The sequence below is a fragment of the Desmodus rotundus genome, chromosome 2, assembly GCF_022682495.2.
Source record: "Desmodus rotundus isolate HL8 chromosome 2, HLdesRot8A.1, whole genome shotgun sequence".
In the NCBI taxonomy this organism is placed as follows: domain Eukaryota; kingdom Metazoa; phylum Chordata; class Mammalia; order Chiroptera; family Phyllostomidae; genus Desmodus; species Desmodus rotundus.
In genome coordinates, this window is record NC_071388.1 from 48,329,027 (window position 1) to 48,347,982 (window position 18,956).

General features: G+C 37.6%; 1 protein-coding gene across 4 annotated transcripts in view; it reads left to right on the forward strand.

Annotated features, from left to right (window-relative positions):
* IL1RAP (interleukin 1 receptor accessory protein) overlaps positions 1-18,956 on the forward strand; it is a 143,482-nt gene that overhangs the window by 94,137 nt on the left and 30,389 nt on the right. For all 4 annotated transcript variants that reach the window (XR_011650862.1, XM_045192044.2, XM_053918213.1 and 1 more), the window contains 2 exons: positions 7,657-7,942; positions 11,839-12,025. Coding sequence is in view for 3 of the 4 variants with exons in the window: in XM_045192044.2 (XP_045047979.2) it covers positions 7,657-7,942; positions 11,839-12,025 (473 nt within the window). In the remaining variant the exon portion in view is untranslated. The remainder of the gene's footprint in view (positions 1-7,656; positions 7,943-11,838; positions 12,026-18,956) is intronic.

The following is an 18,956-nucleotide window of genomic DNA, read 5'->3' on the forward strand; positions in this document are numbered from 1 at the left end:
TAAGTTTTAAATTTCTGCAATTTTTTTATTTTAATGAGCTTTTTTTCTCTTTGACTTTCTTGTATCATCTTGTCCTTGCTTCATTAATGCAACAGTTCCCCTATTTCTGGGAGGATGTTAATGATGGTGGCTTTTTAAAGATTTTTTTCTTCGAATAATCTTGTTTTTTCTTCACTTTCTTTTATATTGTTTATTTGGATGTTCCCTTTCATGGCCAAGATTTTTCTCAGATGTATTCTAGGGCTCTCTATTTATTTATAAGAAGTGGTTAAGAAGCTGACTGAAAATTCTAAATGTGATCTTCCAAGACTGAATCAAGAAGAAATAGAAAATCTGACCAGACTTATTACAACCAATGAAATTGAAGCAATAATTTTTTAAAACTCCAATAAACAAAAGTCCTAGACCAGATGGTATCACAGATGAATTTTACCAAACTTTCAAAAAAGAACTAATACCTATCTTTCTCAAATTATTCCAGAAATTTGAAGAAGAGGGAACACTCTCAGGTTTTTATTTTATGAGTCCTGCATTATCCTGATTTCAAAACCAGATAAAAGACAGTACAAAGAAAGAAAATTATAGGCCAATATTCCTGATGAACATAGATGCAAAAACCCTTAACAAAATATTAGCAAAACTACTTTAGCAATATATCAAAAAGATCATACACCATTTTCAAATAGGATTTATTCCTGGGATGCAAGGTTTGTTCAACAATTATAAAGCAATTAACATAATACACCATATATACAAAGTAAAGGGAAAAAATCACATGATCATACCAATAAATGCAGAAAAAGCATTTGACAAAATTCAGCACCCATTTATGATAAAAACTCCCAACAAAGTGGAAATAAAAGGAACATACCTCCACATAATAAAGGTCATAAATGGCAAACCAAGAGCTAAAACACTGTACTCAATGGGGAAAAACTAAAAGTGTTTTCCTTAAAATCAGGAACAAGACAGGGATGTTCACTTCCACCACTCTTATTCAACATAGTACTTGGAAGTCCTAGCCACAGCAATCAGACAAGAAAAGAAATACAAGGCATCCAAATTGAAAAGGAAGAAGTAAAACTGTCATTATTTGCAGATGACATGATAATGTATATAGAGAACCCTATAGATTTCACCAAAAAAATACTAGAAATGATAAGTGAATTCAGAAATTTAGCAGGATACCAAATAAATATTCAGAAATTGGTTGCATTTTTACATGCTAGTAATAAACTATCAGAAAAAGAAATTAAGAAAATAACTCCATTTATAATTGCATTTAAAAAATACCTAGGAATGAATTTAAGAATGTATTAGACCTGCACTTGGAAAATTATAAGACACTGAAGAAAGAAATTGAAGAACATAGAAAAAAGTGGAAGCATATACTGTGTTCATGGATAAGGAAGAATTAGCATCATTAAAATGCCCATACTACACAAAGCAATCTGTAGATTCAATGAAATTCCTATTAAAACACCAATGTCATTTTCCATAGAGTAGAATTAATAATCCAAAAATGTATATTGAACCATAAAAAACCTGGAACAGCCACAGCAATATTGAGAAAGAAGAACAAAGTTGGAGGAATCATGCTACTTGATTTCAAAGTACACTGCAAGGCTGTAATATCCAAAACAGCATGATACTGACATCAAAATAGGTCTATGGACCAATGGAATGGAATAGAGAGCCCCGAATAAAGCCACACCTTTATGGTCAATTAATGTTCAACAAAGGAGGCAAGAACATACAATGGATTAAAAAGAGTCTATTCAATAAATGCTGTTGGGAAAAGTAGACAGATGCATGCAAAACATTTAAACTAGACCATGTTCTTATACCGTATATAAGAATAAACTCAAAATGAATTAAAACTTAAATGTAAGACTTCAAAATCATAAAACCTGTAGAAGAAAATATAGGCAATAAAGTCTGATATTTTTCTTTGCAAATTTTTTTCTATCTCCTTGGAAAAGGGAAACAAAAGGAAAAATGAACAAGTAGAACTACATCAAACTAAAAAGTATTTGCACAGCAAAGAAAACCATCAATAAACAAAAAGAAATCTTACTGAATGGGGAAAAATATTTGCTTAATATCCAAAATTTATAAAGATCTCATACACAATGGAATATTACTTGTCCATAATAAAGTATGAAATCTTACCATTTGGGACAGCATGGAGTTAACATAGAGGGTATTAAATTAAGTGAAATAAGTCAGAGAAAGACAAATATCATATAATCTCACTGATATAGAATCTAAAGAAGAAAATACATGAATAAAAAAATAGAAACAGACTCAGATAGAGAAAACAGACTGATAGTTGCTAGATGTGAGTGGGGGTGGGGAAGTGGCTGAAAAAGGTAAAGGAATTAAGAACTACACATTAATAGTTACAAAATAGTCACAGGCATGTAAAGCACAGCCTAGGAAGTACAGTCAATAATACTGTAATAACTCTATAGTATTAGTTAGGTAGGTACTTGAAATGTCAGTGGGACCACTCTGTAAAGTATGTGATTGTCCAACCACCCTGCTGTACACTGGAAAACCAATGCAAAATAATATTAAATTCAAAAATATTACGCTGAGTGAAATAAGCCAGTCAGAAAAAAACAAATACCATATGATTTCACTCATATGTGGAATCTAATGAGCAAACTGAAATAACAAAGAAAACAGAGACAGACTCAGAGATAGCAGGATGACAGCTAAGGGGAGGGGAGGTTTGGAGGTGGAGGGGGTGAGCAAAAATGAAAAAGGACTCACGGACATGGACACCAATATGGTGATTGCTGGGGGAAGGGGCATATAAGGGAACTAAATGGCAATGGAAAAACACAATGATAAATAAATAAATGCAATTTAAAAGAAAAAATAAAATACTGAAGGTGAGTGTGAGGCTTGTTAACCTTGAGCTTTTCTGTTGGATGGTGTGGCTGTACAATTTTGTTGGTTAATGGCTCACTAGAATTAAGAGTGTTAGACCTTTCTTCTGAAGCTAGTCAAATTTCCCACAGAAGATTCATTCATTCTTTTGCTTGGTGGGTAAAGGTCTCACTGACATTTCAGGTGAGCTGAGTGGGAAACGTTATTGAGTGCTAGGAGAGTGGATTAGAACAAAGGGGGTCACATTCAACATAGGTTTTATGATTGTCCTCATTTCACTACCCTCTTCCATGTTCTCATTTTTGAGGTAACTGATTGCATTTGCTTCAAAATAAAAGATTATTCAGCCCTGGCTGTTGTGGCTCAGTGGATTGAGTGCGGGCCTGTGAAACAAAGGGTCACTGGTTCAATTCCCCATCAGGTCTCATGCCTGGGTTGCGGGCCAGGTCCCTTGTGGGGGGTGTTTGAGAAGCAGCCACACATTGATGTTTCTCTCCCTCTCTTTCTCCCTCATTTCCTCTCTCTCTAAAAATAAATAAATGAAATCTTTAAAAGAAGATTATTCATATTGATACAAAGTCAATTCCTATTTTTTATGACTTAGCATAACAAAACCCTGCTATATATGATCCATAGCAAGGGATCTAAGCTAAGGAAGTCTCTCAGCCTCGGTACTTTCATATTTTCCAAGGCAGAAAGGAAGGGAAGGAACATGATGATATATACTCTGGCCCTTAAAACAGTGTATCCTTATTTTAGAGGGAAATATAACTATAATCTTGTAACATTCCTAGGAAGAGAACCCAGAATTATTGGTGAACAGCACTAATGGTTTTTTATCTTGCTGTTTATAGTTCCTCCCCGGTCTTTTCTGTATTCTGCATTGAAGATTCGGTTTGTTTTCTAGCTTTACTCTGCTGATTTTGGGTTTTTCATTTTAAATGGGCTAAGCTGGTTACCACTTGTTCATTTTGATGTTGCTGTTATCTTTTCTCCAATTTTTTTCTGTTACTTGGAGTTATATCTTGAAAAATTTCTTTAGTTTTTGTGGAGTTTCACAAAAGAGTGTATTGGATGCATTTATTCAGTCTGACATAGGTATTTGAAAAACTATGGTTGTAATTTTCTATACATTGAATGAGCTAATTCTACAACTTTGAGCTTTCCTGAAAATAATTTAAAGAATGTGATAAGGTAGATGTTTTATAAAAATACTTTATTATCAAGTTTGTACTGACATGAACAATGTTTTGATCCCACAATTCTCTCTCTGTGTATTGGATTTTCAAAGGTGTTCGTAAGTGAAAGCATAGCAATTATAAACAATAGCAATTTGTTGAGTCTTAGAAAAGTCAGTTTGTTAAATTTCCCAGATCTAATATTTACTTAGGGATTTATTACTTACTTACAAATCCTTTTACAAGTCATGAGGCTTCAAATCCTTGGCTTTTATCAAATTTGAAGTAGCCACTAATTTACTTGTTCTGTCACTTATGTGCTGTCCCCCAAATCTTGCCTAATAACCTACCAGAAACTTTAGTGACAAACTTCATTGTATTTGTCTCATGGGTATTTTTCTCATGAGTCTGTGGGTTGCTTGGTCAGTTCTGCTAACAGAAGTTTGGCCTGGGTAAACCAGGATGAGCTTGCTGTTCATCTCTGGACAGTTATGCAAGGCCACACAGGGTGCTGGTGGAGGCTGGCCAGCTGCCAGCTGGGGTCCGTCAGCTCTACTGCAGGTGTCTCTTATTTACCAGGAAGCTTTCCTGAGTATCTGAGTCAACTGTGTCTGCTACAAAAGAATAGCATAGATTGATGGTTTACAGAACAAACATTTATTACAGTTCAGGAGGCTGAGAAATATAAGAACAAGGCACCAACAGATTAGGTGTTTGTGAGGGCCTATTTCCCAGTGTGCAAAGGGCTCCCTTCTCACTTTGTCCTCAGATGACAGGAAGAAGGGAAGAGAAGGGAGGGGAATGGAGGGAAGGGAAGGGGGAAGGGGGCAGGGAGGATGGAGGGTGGAGGAGAGAGAGTGGGGGAGGGAGAGAGAGAGAACAAGCTAACCCTCTTTCTCTTCCTATAAGGGTAATCTCATCATGGGGGATCCATCTTCATAACCTAATTACTTCCCAAAGTCCCCACCTACAAAAACTATCACATTATGGTTTCAGAGTATGAATTTTGTGGGGATACAAATATTCTATAGCACTGGGCTTGTTCTCATAGTGGTAGCAGGGTTCCAAGAGAAAAAACAAAACTTGTAGGTCCTAGGCTTGGAACTGACACAAAATCGCTTTTGCGGCATTCCGTCGGTCAGTGTAAGTCACCAGAACACCCCAGATCCAAGGCGTGGGAAAATAGACTCTCCCTCGTGACTGGAAGATGCATAGCATCAAATTGCAAAGGATGTGGATTTAAGGAAGAGTGCGAATTAAGTCTGGTTTTTTTAATTCTGTCTTCCAGAGATGTCAATTGATAGGTAATTAAAAATAATTTCTGATGGTTAAAATATAATGGGGCATAAACATCCAAATGAGTTTAAAGAACTGAATAAATGTGCTAGAAGTAAACACTTTTTGTTCTTGGTTATGGACAAATTTCCTCAATGCTTACATCGACATAAACGTTTTTAACTAATGCCTAACCCCTCTCATTCAAAAATAGCCCATTCGGATCATTATAAAGAGATTATTTCTAATATGTTTATATTTTATATTTAATAATTACTTATAAAGTTGAAAATATATTATTTAAATTGTATATACTATATTTATTTAAAAATTCAACTTTTCAATACAGAGTATTATATATTGGACAGAAAAGTAAAATGATGAAAAAGTTAAAAATTATCACACAAAAATATATTTTATTAAAATAAAATTATGTGTGAAAATAGTGGGATCAATACAAGTTCAAGGAGAAAAAGGAACAATATAGAATTACCAATGGTTAAAAGAAATCTTCTTTACATATTTGTAGGTAGATATTGGTATATGGTAAATCACTGTTTCTTTGGATATAATTTAAAAGTGGTATAACTATTTTATTTTAAAATGACATTACATAAAGTATGACATTAAGTATATTTTATCAAACTGTTCACCTTAGGATGAAAGTTTTAATACCAGCTGAAATGTAGGGAATATTACATAATTAAATAATAACACACATATACATCTGCGTGTGTGTGTGTGTCGGTGAGGGTAGCAAGGAGGAAAGAAAACCATTTTGAGGTGGTTGCTTTGGCCTGTCAGTCTCCATCAGCCTTGGCCTCTCTGTTCTGGACTCCACGTGTGACATCTAGAGCCCTCTATCCATAAATCATTCTTAAAACTAAAAAAGAAAAAAAAGGATATTTGTTATCTTTTTTTTTCTATATGCACAAGTGATTGCTTTTTATTATAAAAGTAAATTATAGCCCTGGCTGGTGTGGCTCAGTGTATTGAGCACCCGCCTGTGAATCAAAATGTCACTTGTTCAATTCCCAGTCAGGGCACGTGCCTGGGTTAAAGGCCAGGTCCTCAGTAGGGGGCGTGCAAGAGGCAACCACACATTGATGTTTCTCTCACTCTCTTTCTCCTCCCTTCCTCCTCTCTAAAAATAAATAAATAAAATCTTTAAAAAATATAAAAATAAATTATAAAAGTCATTACAAATTTATTTGACTCTGAGTCATTGAAACGATAGCACCTTTGTTCCCCAATGGGTATCAATGAAACCTCTTGACTTCCTGAGGTCTGAATCCTGCTGCCTAATATGGTATCCACAGACACACGTGACTAGCTCAAATTGAGACGTGCCATAGGTGTAAAACATACTGTATATTGAAGATTTAGCACAAAAAAAGGAATGTAAATATAAAACAACTCATTAATGTATTTAGGGTGTTTTGGATATATCAAGTTTAACAAAATATATGAAATAATTTTATCTGCTATTTAAAACACTTTGATGTGGCCAACCAGGATGTGTGAAATCCCATATGTGGCTCCCACTCTATGGCTATTGGCGAGCACAGATCTAGCCCCACAGTCAGGAGCCCTGAAGAGACCCACCTCTCCCCAGAGGACTCAAAGAGCACATGACTTCTGGCTTTTTGTGTGTTTGTTTTTTATCATTTGTGTAATATTTCATTTATCTGATGGTTGAACAACACTAGCACAAATTTCCAGTTATCTTAGCACTTACCACAGCCATAAAATAGTACTTACTTAAGAAATTCTGGTTTTGTTCATCTTGCTCTCTAGACTGTTAGTTTGATGAGGTCAGGAGCTGTATCTGCTCTTGCTCACTGTTGGACTTCCAGAGCCTAACTATGCCTAAGGGGCACATGGTGGATCTTTACTAAATACTCAGTTAATGAACAAATGATCCTCTGGTATGCAATGGCATGTCTCAATTTTGAAATGAGAAAGGAGTGTGATGTAACAGCTGACGTCCATGGCCCACTGAGATCCCTACATGGCTTCCGTTTCTGCTGAGATTCTCCTTGTGCCTTGTAGGGTTCAACAGGCTTGAGCTATTAAATGAAATTATTATCCAAGAGATACTCATAAAATGATGAAGGAATGAGCACAAAGTCATTTCTTCACACCCCAGGAGACTATTCTATGCAGTTATTAAGGAGAGGCGATTGCCGATGACTAGAGAAGGAGTTTCCTGGGAAAGACTGGGTGTCCCGAAAAGAGTGTGTTCTCTGGCGGTGTTTAACATGAGGTGATGCATCTGCCTTTTCTTTCTTTTTGATTGTTCCAGAACGCTGCGATGACTGGGGACTAGACACCATGAGGCAGATCCAAGTGTTTGAAAATGAGCCCGCTCGCATCAAGTGCCCACTCTTTGAACACTTCTTGAAATATAACTACAGCACAGCCCATTCAGCTGGCCTGACTCTGATCTGGTATTGGACGAGGCAGGACCGGGATCTTGAGGAACCAATTAACTTCCGCCTCCCTGAGAACCGCATTAGTAAGGAGAAGGACGTGCTCTGGTTCCGGCCCACCCTCCTCAATGACACGGGCAACTACACCTGCATGTTAAGGTAGGCCGACTTTTGGTGGTGAGATTCTCCTTTCCATTTAGTCCCTGGGTCTTGAGCCAGATGATGCATGGCATGTGCGATGAAGCTGGAGAGGGCAAGGAAACATCTAGAAAAGGTTATGAACACTTTACATCAATGGCTTAGCTAAGCATGGCTGAAAGAAGTGTGAGGAGAAAATGGCTGTGCTCCTGAGAACATTCTTCGTAGGTGGTTCCTTTCCTCACCCTGACATACATCAAGGGTGTCTAGGGGCACGGCCTTGTTTATTTGTCCCCTTTCCCTGACGTTGGAACCTGCCTACACTTGGTCCCCACCAGAGGCATCTAGTCCTCTAGAGTTGCAGGAGTGTCCAAACTTTTGGCGTCTCTGGACCACACTGGAAGGAGAGGAGTTATATTTGGGCCACACATTAAATACCTTGTGACATATAATCACAAAAATATCTCATGATGTTTTAAGTAAATTTATGATTTTGTGTTGGGCCACATTCATAGCCATCCTGGGTCTCATGAGGCCCGCTGGCCTCAGGTTAGACACTCCTGCTAGAGGATAAGCAAGGCAGGGAGCAGAACCCACTGGTATCTGTTACTGTCTTCTTTCAAAGTGCCTGAAACAGAGTAAAATCCTGGGATGCCTTTTATAGAAGAAAGAATTATGTGAGAGACATCATATGTAATTAGAACAATGCTTTTAAAACTCTTCTACCAAAATCCCCCTAAGAAGCAAATGGACACCATATCCCTGGGAATCTAGGGATATAATCCAAAGCACCCCATCACTGCACAAAATTTTAAATCCACTTTTTTCTTGGAAGTTCATGTAAAGTTTGCATTTTACTCCCCAATATACCTATTTTTTCCTGTACTACCAATTAATGTTGCTTTTGCTCTGAAAAAAAAATAATTAAACTCAGGTCTCTCTGACAAATAATTATTTTAAAGCTTAGTTCTTTAGCTACTTTTTTCTCTAAGGTTCCTTTTTGCTTCCGGGCTTTCTTTTTTAAACCCCCATCTGCGTTATGGATTTTTTACATTGTTTCCTACTATTTATTAAGTACATTGGTTTTCAGGGCTGATGTAATAAAATACTACAGACTGAGTTGTTTAAACAACTAAAAATTTGTTTTCTCACTGTTCTGGAGGCTTGAATTCCAAGATCAAGGTGTTGACAGGGTTGGTTTCAATCATCTCCCCTTGACTTGTAGAAGGTTGTATTCTCTCCACGGTCTCCCCTCTGGGTTCTAATCCTTCGTATTGGATAGGATCTAACCATATGACCTCATTTGACCTTAGTTGTCTTTTTGCACAGCTTATCTCCAAATACAGTCATATTCTGAGGTACTGAGAGTTTGATCTTCAACACATGAATCTCGGGAGGACACAGTTTGGCCTAGGCCTATAATGATAAGGCTGTGTAACACAAGACAACAAATTATAGTAACATAACATAACATAACATTAGCTAATCGCAGACCTTCTGAATGCCCCATGTCATTCTTGGGTATTAACTGTTCTCTGATGTTGCATTTAGGACAATGCTTTGATAAATTTAAACTGTGTAATGATTAAGGGGAGAAGGACCTCTTCTCTATCCCAGAAACACATATCACTATGGCCTTGGAAGTCCCTTAACTCTGCCGGCCCTTCTGAGGCTTTCACATGACTGTTTAATTTTATTGAGGTGGACTCTAAACTGGGGTGTGGGCTTCCAAGGAGCCTGCAATAGTCACGTGTCCATTATTTATATCCTAATACTTCTCTGTAGGAAAGGTCAGAAAAGATTATAGTAGAAAGAGCACTGGATGAGAAGACAGAAAACCTAGGCCACGATCCCACCTCTGCCATTGCATAGCTGGTGGTTGTAGCCATGTCCGTCCATGTCTGAGAGCATTAGTATCTATATATCTGCACATGAAAGTTAGCCTAAGTGCTCTTTGAGCCCCTTTCCATCTTTAACAATTATTAACCCGTTCACATTTGTATCTGGACATTAGCAAATATCTGGGATGGGGTCACCAGTAGCTTTCTGGATGACCTTGGTCTCTACTATGCATTCTAGTGCTTCACTATCTCTATTTCCTTTTCCTCAAAAACCAACTACTTATCTCGAGCTCTTCCCGGACTTTTCTAATCTTTGACATTATAGGAGCAGGGCTGCATGGCTGTTAAGGGCTAAGTATACCTTTAATAAAGTTATTTTATTAATTTTCAGATAGTTTCTTCAGTTTACCTATCTACCTATTTTCTAAGTGTCTAAAGAAAAATCTAAAGTTTAACTTCTCTTGTGGGGACACCAGAAGTTTCTCATTGTCCTGAGCTGATTCCCAAACTAAGAATGGCAAAGCGAACCACTGAAATCATAGGCCTGATGTCTTTAAGGCCATCAGGTTAAGATTCAGGTTCTAGGATTTTACTGCTTGTATTCTTTCTTTAATACCCCAAATCTGGATATTGAGATAACATCCAGATTTGACTTTTGGAGCTGGAAAAGTCAGCCCAATCACTGTTAATTGCCTTTTTAAAAAAAATCAGAAAATGTATCTGAAATTTACCTTCTATAATACCTTCTATAGAATACTTTTATCCGATAGACGCTTATGATTTGTTTGTAGAGATCATACTGCTACGGTCCCCTTCCACCCTTTTACCATTGTCATGAGTCATCTTTAAACACTCTCTCCACCCATCTTGGTGAGGGGACTCTATGCCCCCACTCCTTCCATTGTATTTAGTCTTAATTCATGAGCCATTGATGACTTAATATGTATTTGATACCTTAAACAGAAATTATTAATACTGTGGATCCACTTACTCATCACCCTAAAAATCACTTATTTTTATTATTTGTTTTCTTAATTGTTTTCCTGTATGTATATACAAGTTTTATATCTATCCCATTCATTTTAGCAAATATTTATTCATCATCCACTGAAAGTTTAGGCACTATGCTAGATGCAAGGCATATAAGTAAACATATATGGTTATGCCCTTGTTTGAACTATAATACATTAAGAGGAACAGAACAGCAAGTCAGAACAAGGAAATGTGCTCAGAGAATTAGAGACCTAATTTAGGGTGCGTTGAGGATCACATATAAGACCTCCTTGTGAAAGGTGAGGTGATGGGATAGGAAGCCCTCTAGGCAGACAAAACAACCTGTGCAAACACTAAAAACACAGTCTCCAGACATTCTAATGTGTTTTATGTATGTGTTAGTTTTTTCCTTCAGCTTGATTTTTTAATGGATATTACAACGGCTTTGAATGGTTGTACCATGATTTTCATTTCAATCTTCATATTTTATAGATTTTTAAAATTGATTCCCATGTTTTCCTTGCTGATCAAAAACTGGATGGACAGTTTTGATTATGTGCTCCTCCCATTACCAATTTGCCATATTCTATCAAGTGAAAAATTTTCCAGAAATAAGATTACTAGGGCAAAAGCAAAGACATTTATAATGGTTTTAGAAATATATTTATTTTCTAAAGGTTGTTTATATCATTATCAGCCCTGAGTTAATATGGTATTCTTACCTTTCTCTTACCAGCACCAAATATTATTGAGAATGTTTTAAGCATAAAATTAAATATACATATGCACACATACATATATATGCATATATACACATGGACAAACACATATACATGTTTAGGAGCATATCAAAAATAGAAATATTTTAGCATATCAGTAGTAGTTAATTATGTCTGTTTTTATTCTGTGATGTCAATTGACTTAGGAAATGCCTCCATAATGTATTTAATTCTCACATGAACTTGCACACATATAAAGTCTCAGTAAATGGCATTACTTCACTTAGCTTGTTTTCAGATGTATTTACTGCATTAAAACAAATGCAAATGAGACTTCCCATTCATTGCATATTTCTCTTTTCAGGAACACCACATATTGCAGCAAAGTTGCATTTCCTCTGGAAGTTGTCCAAAAAGATAGCTGCTTCAATTCTCCCATGAAAGTCCCCGTGCATAAACTGTATATAGAATATAGTGTTCAGAAGATCACTTGTCCAAATGTAGATGGATTTTTCCCTCCCAGTGTCAAACCAACCGTCACTTGGTACATGGTAAGCAAATTGGAGGGCATTTTACCCTCTCTGAGATGGCAGTAATTATTTGTTGAGTTGATGTAGAAACAGATTTTTCTCATCAGATCTTTAATGTCTTCTTTAGTGACTTCATACAAATCTTTCACTGCTTCCTCACCTGGTAACATTTTAAAGGTTGTGCTGGAGAACACATTGTCTCAACCCATCATTTCTTAAATTGCATTCACTGACTACTAAAATTACTTCATTTCTGTTAACTTCCCATGAAATGCAATTTGAGAAATGTTGCCCACTTTCATTCTCTGCTCAGTGAAGTTGGAAACTGCTAATTCATCTGGTGAATATCAATTCCTTGACTAGTCAATACTGTATTTTATTACTTGTATGTGTTTTCATGCTTGCCCTTATTTATGGGCACAGTCCACCTGTGGTCTGTCACATCTCAGGGATTTGGGAAATGTTTAATCAGAAATGGTAGTGCTGGAAGGCAGCACGCATGACGGCAGCCGTTTTTCACTACCTTCAAATACCCACATAAGCCCGAGCCAAAAATGCCGGGACAACATTTAAGACAATGCACAGTGTCAAGGTATCCACAAGAATCACTTTCAATAAAACAAATGAGACAAACCACAAACACGACCCATACAAAACCAATGTCTCTAGAGAACAGGAATAGATGAAAACAAGGTGATATCTGGCAGAACAAAATCCCCCGAAAGCCAGGTGTACTTACTGGAACGTACAGTGAGGCAATTTAGGAACAGCAGCTGAAGTTGGGAAGCGTGAGTCCAAGATGCTTTTTGGAATTTTTCTAGTGCATTGGAACTCTGAACGATGGCCACCCATGATGAGGAGAAATGACTGGGAGTGGAATCAAAGGTAAACAAGATCAGGCCCCCATTAGGTGACTGGACTGGTCAGAGTGTCATCCCGGGCACCAGGAGGATGTGGGTTGATCCCTGGTCAGGATGCTTACAGGAGGCAACCAATCGATATCTCTCTCTCACTCACTCATTCACTCTCCCTCCCTCTCTTTGTGAAATCAGTAAACATACTTCTGGGTGAGGCTTTAAAAAAAAGTAAACAAGATCAGGCTAATACAGGGTGGGGCAAAAGTATGTTTACAGTTGTTATGTGAAACAGTTAACTTTTGTATTATAATTTATTAATTATTGCATTATTTTCCAAATGAACACCTGTAACCCTACTTTCACCCCACCCTGAGTTGAGGAAGGGAAGAGAAGACTAAGGAGAGCAGAGCACAGTCAGGAAATCTCAAGACCATACTTTTGAAGAGGAATCTCTGTTAAGTAAGAAAATCTTGCCAAATTGTAACACTCAGAAAACAAAAAATAATCATGGTAAACCTCCCACTTGGAATTATAAGAAAAAGGAGAATAAGAAGCAGAATAATATTCTACAGGAAAAAAAAGTGTGGCAGAAGGATATATTATAAACCACCATTTCAAAAATGAACTAAAAACATTAAGAAATGATACAAGATGAGAAAGATTAATATAAATAAATTAGAATTATGAAAGTTCAGAAATTATAAAACTCAGTAAGAACTTAGAAGTCATTTTAGGAATGAAGCTAAAGTGAGGGGAACATAACAGCAAATGAGCACAGTAGGTAATGCCTTAAGATTAACAGAAAGTGGAAGGGAGAGCAAATGTAAATCAAAATTAAATGATGGATAAAAATGACGAGGGTGGAATGTATATACCAAAAGTATATAAAGTAGGCTTTAAGACAATGAGTGTAATTAGAGATAAAAGAGGACTTTTCAGAATAATAAAAGGGTCAATTCCTGAGGAAGGTATAAAAATAATTAAACTATATGTGCCTAATAGCAGTGTTTCAAAATGCGTGGAGCAAAAGTTGACAGAAATAAAGGACAAAATAGGCAATTCCATAAACATAGTTCAAAATTTTAGCATCTGTCTCTGTTTAAGTCATCGTGAAATGAGTGAGGAGTGAATTTTAAGAGTTTTCCATTGGCCAAAATGGAACAATTTGAATTTCAGTAAAGGTATAACTTATAATAGCTCAAATCCCATGAATTAAGTTTAAGTCCGTAGAAGCTGATAATGCTAATTCAGAATATTTAATTGATCACATTTGGATGATAATAGAAACTAAATTTTTTATCTTGGAAGCTGGTATATAAAGGAGGAAAATTGAGTATTTATTCTGTCTTTCCTATAAGATATGTTATAAAAAGCTGCAGAGAGGCATGTTTTTATAAAAGTATATAATTACTTTGTAACCCCCAATGACCCAATAAATCTAAGCATCAAGCATCAATGACAGCTACCATCACAAGAAGTGTAGCGGCCAGACATATTACTTTTGATGAAAGAATAATATCGATTATAATTGTGCCAAGTGGATTAAACTTTTGGACACTGCTGCCATTTTGTGGGAAGGACAGAGAACAAAGGAACATACTGACCTGCACCATGAGTTTGCAGTCAGCAAAATCCAGACTGGAAAACTGTATATGCCAAATGCCTGGGGTTACTCAACAGATAAATGGTAAGAAAAACAAAGGCGTGGCGTGGGAATGCATTGACTAAAAGAAACATATGAGACAAATTTTAAAATAGATGCGACTGTAAGTGTCTAAGGACACACACAGATGTGGTAACATGATCAATGAAAACAAGGAGCGATTTTGCTGTGAAGTACATGGGGGCTACTCTGGTGGGTAGCAAAAGAGCTGGGACTGACCCAGGGCATGTGGAAGGCGACTGGCAACATTCTATTCCTGGACCGGAGCTGTGGTAACAAAGCTGTTTGCTTTATAATAACTTATTAACACATCTTATGTTCCGAGTGTTTTTCATATATTGCATTTTGTAAGAAAACAATTAAGAAGAAGGGAGGGGACAATGTGAGAAAATGACAGTGAGAAAGAGATATTTCAGATCGATTGCAATGTAAAAGCCTTAGATCATGTTTTGTTCAAACAAACTATAAAACAAGTTACGAGAGAATCAGGGAAATTTGAAAAGAATATTAATGATATCAGTGACTTATTATTACTGTTTTAAATCATGATAACAGTGGGATAGCTGTGCTTGCAGAAAGCGTTTTGTCATTTAGAGATACTGAAGTGTTTACAAATTAAATTATGCAATATCTGTGATGTGCTTCAAAATAATCTAATAAGAATTCTAAGTTGCACAAGAGTGCCAAAGAGAATTTATTGTTGGTTTGAAGAACAGGAAGAAATTTACATGCATCTGCTCTGTGAAACTGACTACTCCTTAAGGACACAGTGTTGCCATACCCATCTCTGTGTCTCCATTGAGCCCCAGGTTTCCGTTTTTTCTGGTTGGGTGAATGTGTGAAAGTCTGAAGTAGCAGAGGAGGAGCGGGTTTGGGGAGCAGGTGAAGGATGTAGGTGATGTCATATTGAGTTCGAGGCATCTAGGTGGCAGTGGCCAGTCAGTAGTGGCTGCATGTGTAAGAATCTGGAGCACAGGAGAAAAGTCAAAGTTGGAGTCAAAGAATTGGATGCATCTCTATCAGCGATTTTCAACTTTTTCCATCTCATCACACATGTAAACTAATTACTAAAATTGCGTGGCACACCAAAAATATATTTTTGTCTATCTGACAAAAAAATAGGTATAATTTTGATTCATTGACACCAGATACCTATTTTTGCGTTCACTGTTGTCATTTTTTTTTTAATTTGACAGTCTAAAGGGGACGATGTCAGCACCCCTGACTAACTACTGAGGTATTGCGTGTTTTAATAGCTCTGTGACACACCAGTGAGTCTCTTGCGGCGCACTGGTTGAAAATTGCTGATCTATTAATATGTGAGAGTTGGAGCCCTTAAGGACTAACACTAAAATCTGGGGAGAACGTTCATGGGGTGAATGAAGTCAGAAAGCCTGGAAAGGAGACCGAGGAAACGAGTCACAGTGCTCAGACCACTGCCATGGCAGATACCCAACAATGTGCAAGTGACAAAACAGCAGTGGGTAACCAGCCAACCTTCCTAGTCTCCACAAAAGGTCACTCTCGTTGTGTGGTATACTGCTTTTCTTTCTCTCTCTTTGTGTAACTGCCTGAAACCATTAATTCTAACAGTGCTGCCATCTTGGGTACAGAATCAGGGTTCTTGGCAGCTGCATTTTCCCAGCACTGCATCGCACTGCTGACATTGCTTTCTGTCTTCTGCCTTCTACAGTAACTCCCTACATCCGCTTAGGTATCTCGGCCCTCCTAGAGTGGTTCTCTTTCAATTGTTATTAACGGAATTCCCTGCCTTGACATTGTGCAAATAGTCTTTTTTTGTAACACAAAAAAAGTGTGTGAGAGTTAAAGGATACACTAATAATTTTCAGCAATTTGCTTCCTCTTAGCACAAAGATGAAAACTGATCCATTGAAAAAAGGAAAAGGAAACTAACAATTCTTGCATTTTACTTGTAAAATGCATTGTGCTAGGTACTGTATGTGTTACATGGAATACTCGTCACCAAACTTCAAGACAGATGTCATCCTTTCACAGATTATGAAGCAGAGGCTCAGAGAGGTAGACAGTAGAGCTAACATTTATTGAGCACAGGGCTTCTTCCAGATGCTTTAATTCTTTCACGTAATTCTCTCAGTATGAGGTAAGTTAGCTTGTGTTCTCCATTTTATAGTTAAGAAAACTGAAGGACAGAGCAATTGAGAGCTATGCCCAAGGTCACCGAGCTAGGAGCCAAGGTTTAACCCTGTGCCATCTGTATGAAGAGCCCATGCTTTTGCATTATGGTATATCATTTAGTCAAAAGCAGTCTAGCTCAGAATGGGAGAATCTGCTATTTCAGGTCAGTTATGTTTGGTTTCAAGCCTATAATCTCCAGAAATGAACCAGAAAGAGTGGTCCTGTCCTTACTTCTAGAGCTCAGGACACGTTGAAGGGTGAGGTAGACTTAAACACAGGTTGGGCTGTAGGCTGGACTGGGGAACATGCCAAAACTTGTGGATAGAGGGCTCTGGAAATCAGAGGGGGCTTGGAAAAACAGATTGGAGGGAACAGAAAATCCAAATGACCTGTTCCAGAACATGGAGCAGGGGAAACGGGGCAGGATTGAACTTTCCTCCTTGGCATGCCTCCTCCACCTCACTCCTGTCATTTGCGTGGAAGGCTTTTCCTCATTCACGGCCCAGAATTCCTGGTGCTCCAATTCAACAATCCTGTGAGTTAAATTGATGTTCAGTAAATGTTTGTCGAGTGAGCCAGGTTTTGTAACTAGCCTGGAAAGCAAACCATGGGTTGTAAGTGACTTACTGAATTCCAAACAGCCACCCTATGAAAGGGCTTTTGGAACAGCACGTGCGCATAAATTGGAGGTTGCCTGTTTATTCACATTGGGGACTATGGCAGGGGTGTCAGACTCATTTTCTCAGGGGGCCACATCAGCCTCGACGTTGCCTTCAAAGGGCCGAAATAGTTTTAGGACTGTGTAAATGTAACTACTCCTTAATTGTTAAGGAGTTGATATTACATTCGACCCTTTGAAGGCAACCGTGAGGCTGATGTGCCCCCCACCCCCTGGTAAGAATGAATTTGATGCCCCTGGATTATGGGAATAACTAGCAGTAAAGACACAGGTAAAGAGATCTTGTTGTTGGTTTTACTATTATCATTATATTTATTCAGAGACCTGAGCTTTAAATTATGGTAAGCCATCCTAACTTTCATATGACTAGAGTATTTCTTCCTCATTGTTGAGATTGGGCATTTTATTCTCCCCTCCGCAGGCCCTGAAGTACTTACAAAAAACAGAGGAAATTTTCCCCTTCTGACTTTCAATCAGAGAATCCATTTTATTGGGTGTTTTGCATATTACATTTATACCAGCAGCTGAAATGCTCTAAACTACTATTTAGGAGAATGGATATCATTCTGAACGTTAGTCTGTGAAAAGCTGGTTGTTCTTGTGCTGAGTATAATCATTAAAATTGATTTATTACCTCCACCTCTAATTTTCAGTGTAAAAGTAATCAGAACTGGTCTGGTACTGTTTATAAATCTCTCTCAGGAAAGTGGAAAATCTTTGCTTTTTCTGACAAAATGCCATCAGGAAAGTACATTTTTGACAAAAGCATCAGGCTTGGCCTTCATACACTGGCATAGCATATATTGTAGAGAAGTTAGTTCAAGGTCTGTGTAACAAACTATATTTTTAAAGCTCTGGTTTCAGACTGATCTCACTATGTAGTTTGATTTGTCCTGTATCTCTTTCCTTTCCTGACAGTGTCCCTATAGTGATTTTTAATTTCTGGTATGAAGGAAATCTGTATCATGTGTTTTTTTCAAACTATACATGTTTAATTCCATATATGCATACAAGGTCTGTCCAGAAAATGTCCAACCACTGTTAATATAGCAAGAATTGTTTGCACAACATTGATGTAACCTGGAAGCCAAGGAGAGTGGATTTGAATGTGCAAGTGTTAATAATGATGACTTTACTAGTCAGTGGGGTGGTAGACGCCATTGAGTGAACACGTGTACTGGGTGGCCATCACATTCAAAATGACTGAGCTAGTAGAGCAATGAATCTGCATCAAATTTTGTGTTGAGCTAGAACATTCCTCTGCGGAAAATATTCAGATGAGTCAGGAGGCCGCAGCTATGGGCAACTGGTAACTGGCAGCTTCACCGTAACAATGCACCTGCTCATGCATCACATCTCGTGCAGAGTTTTTTTGTGAAACATCAAATCACCCAGGTGATTCAGCCCCTCTACAGCCCAGAGTTGGTGGCCTGCAACTTCTGGACTTTCCCAAAACTAAAATCACCTTTGCAAGGGAAGAGATTTCAGATTGTTGATGAGATTCAGGGAAATATGACGGGGCAGCTGATGGTGATTGGGAGAACTGTGTGAGGTCCCAAGATACATAATTTAATGAGGACAGAGGCATCATTGTCC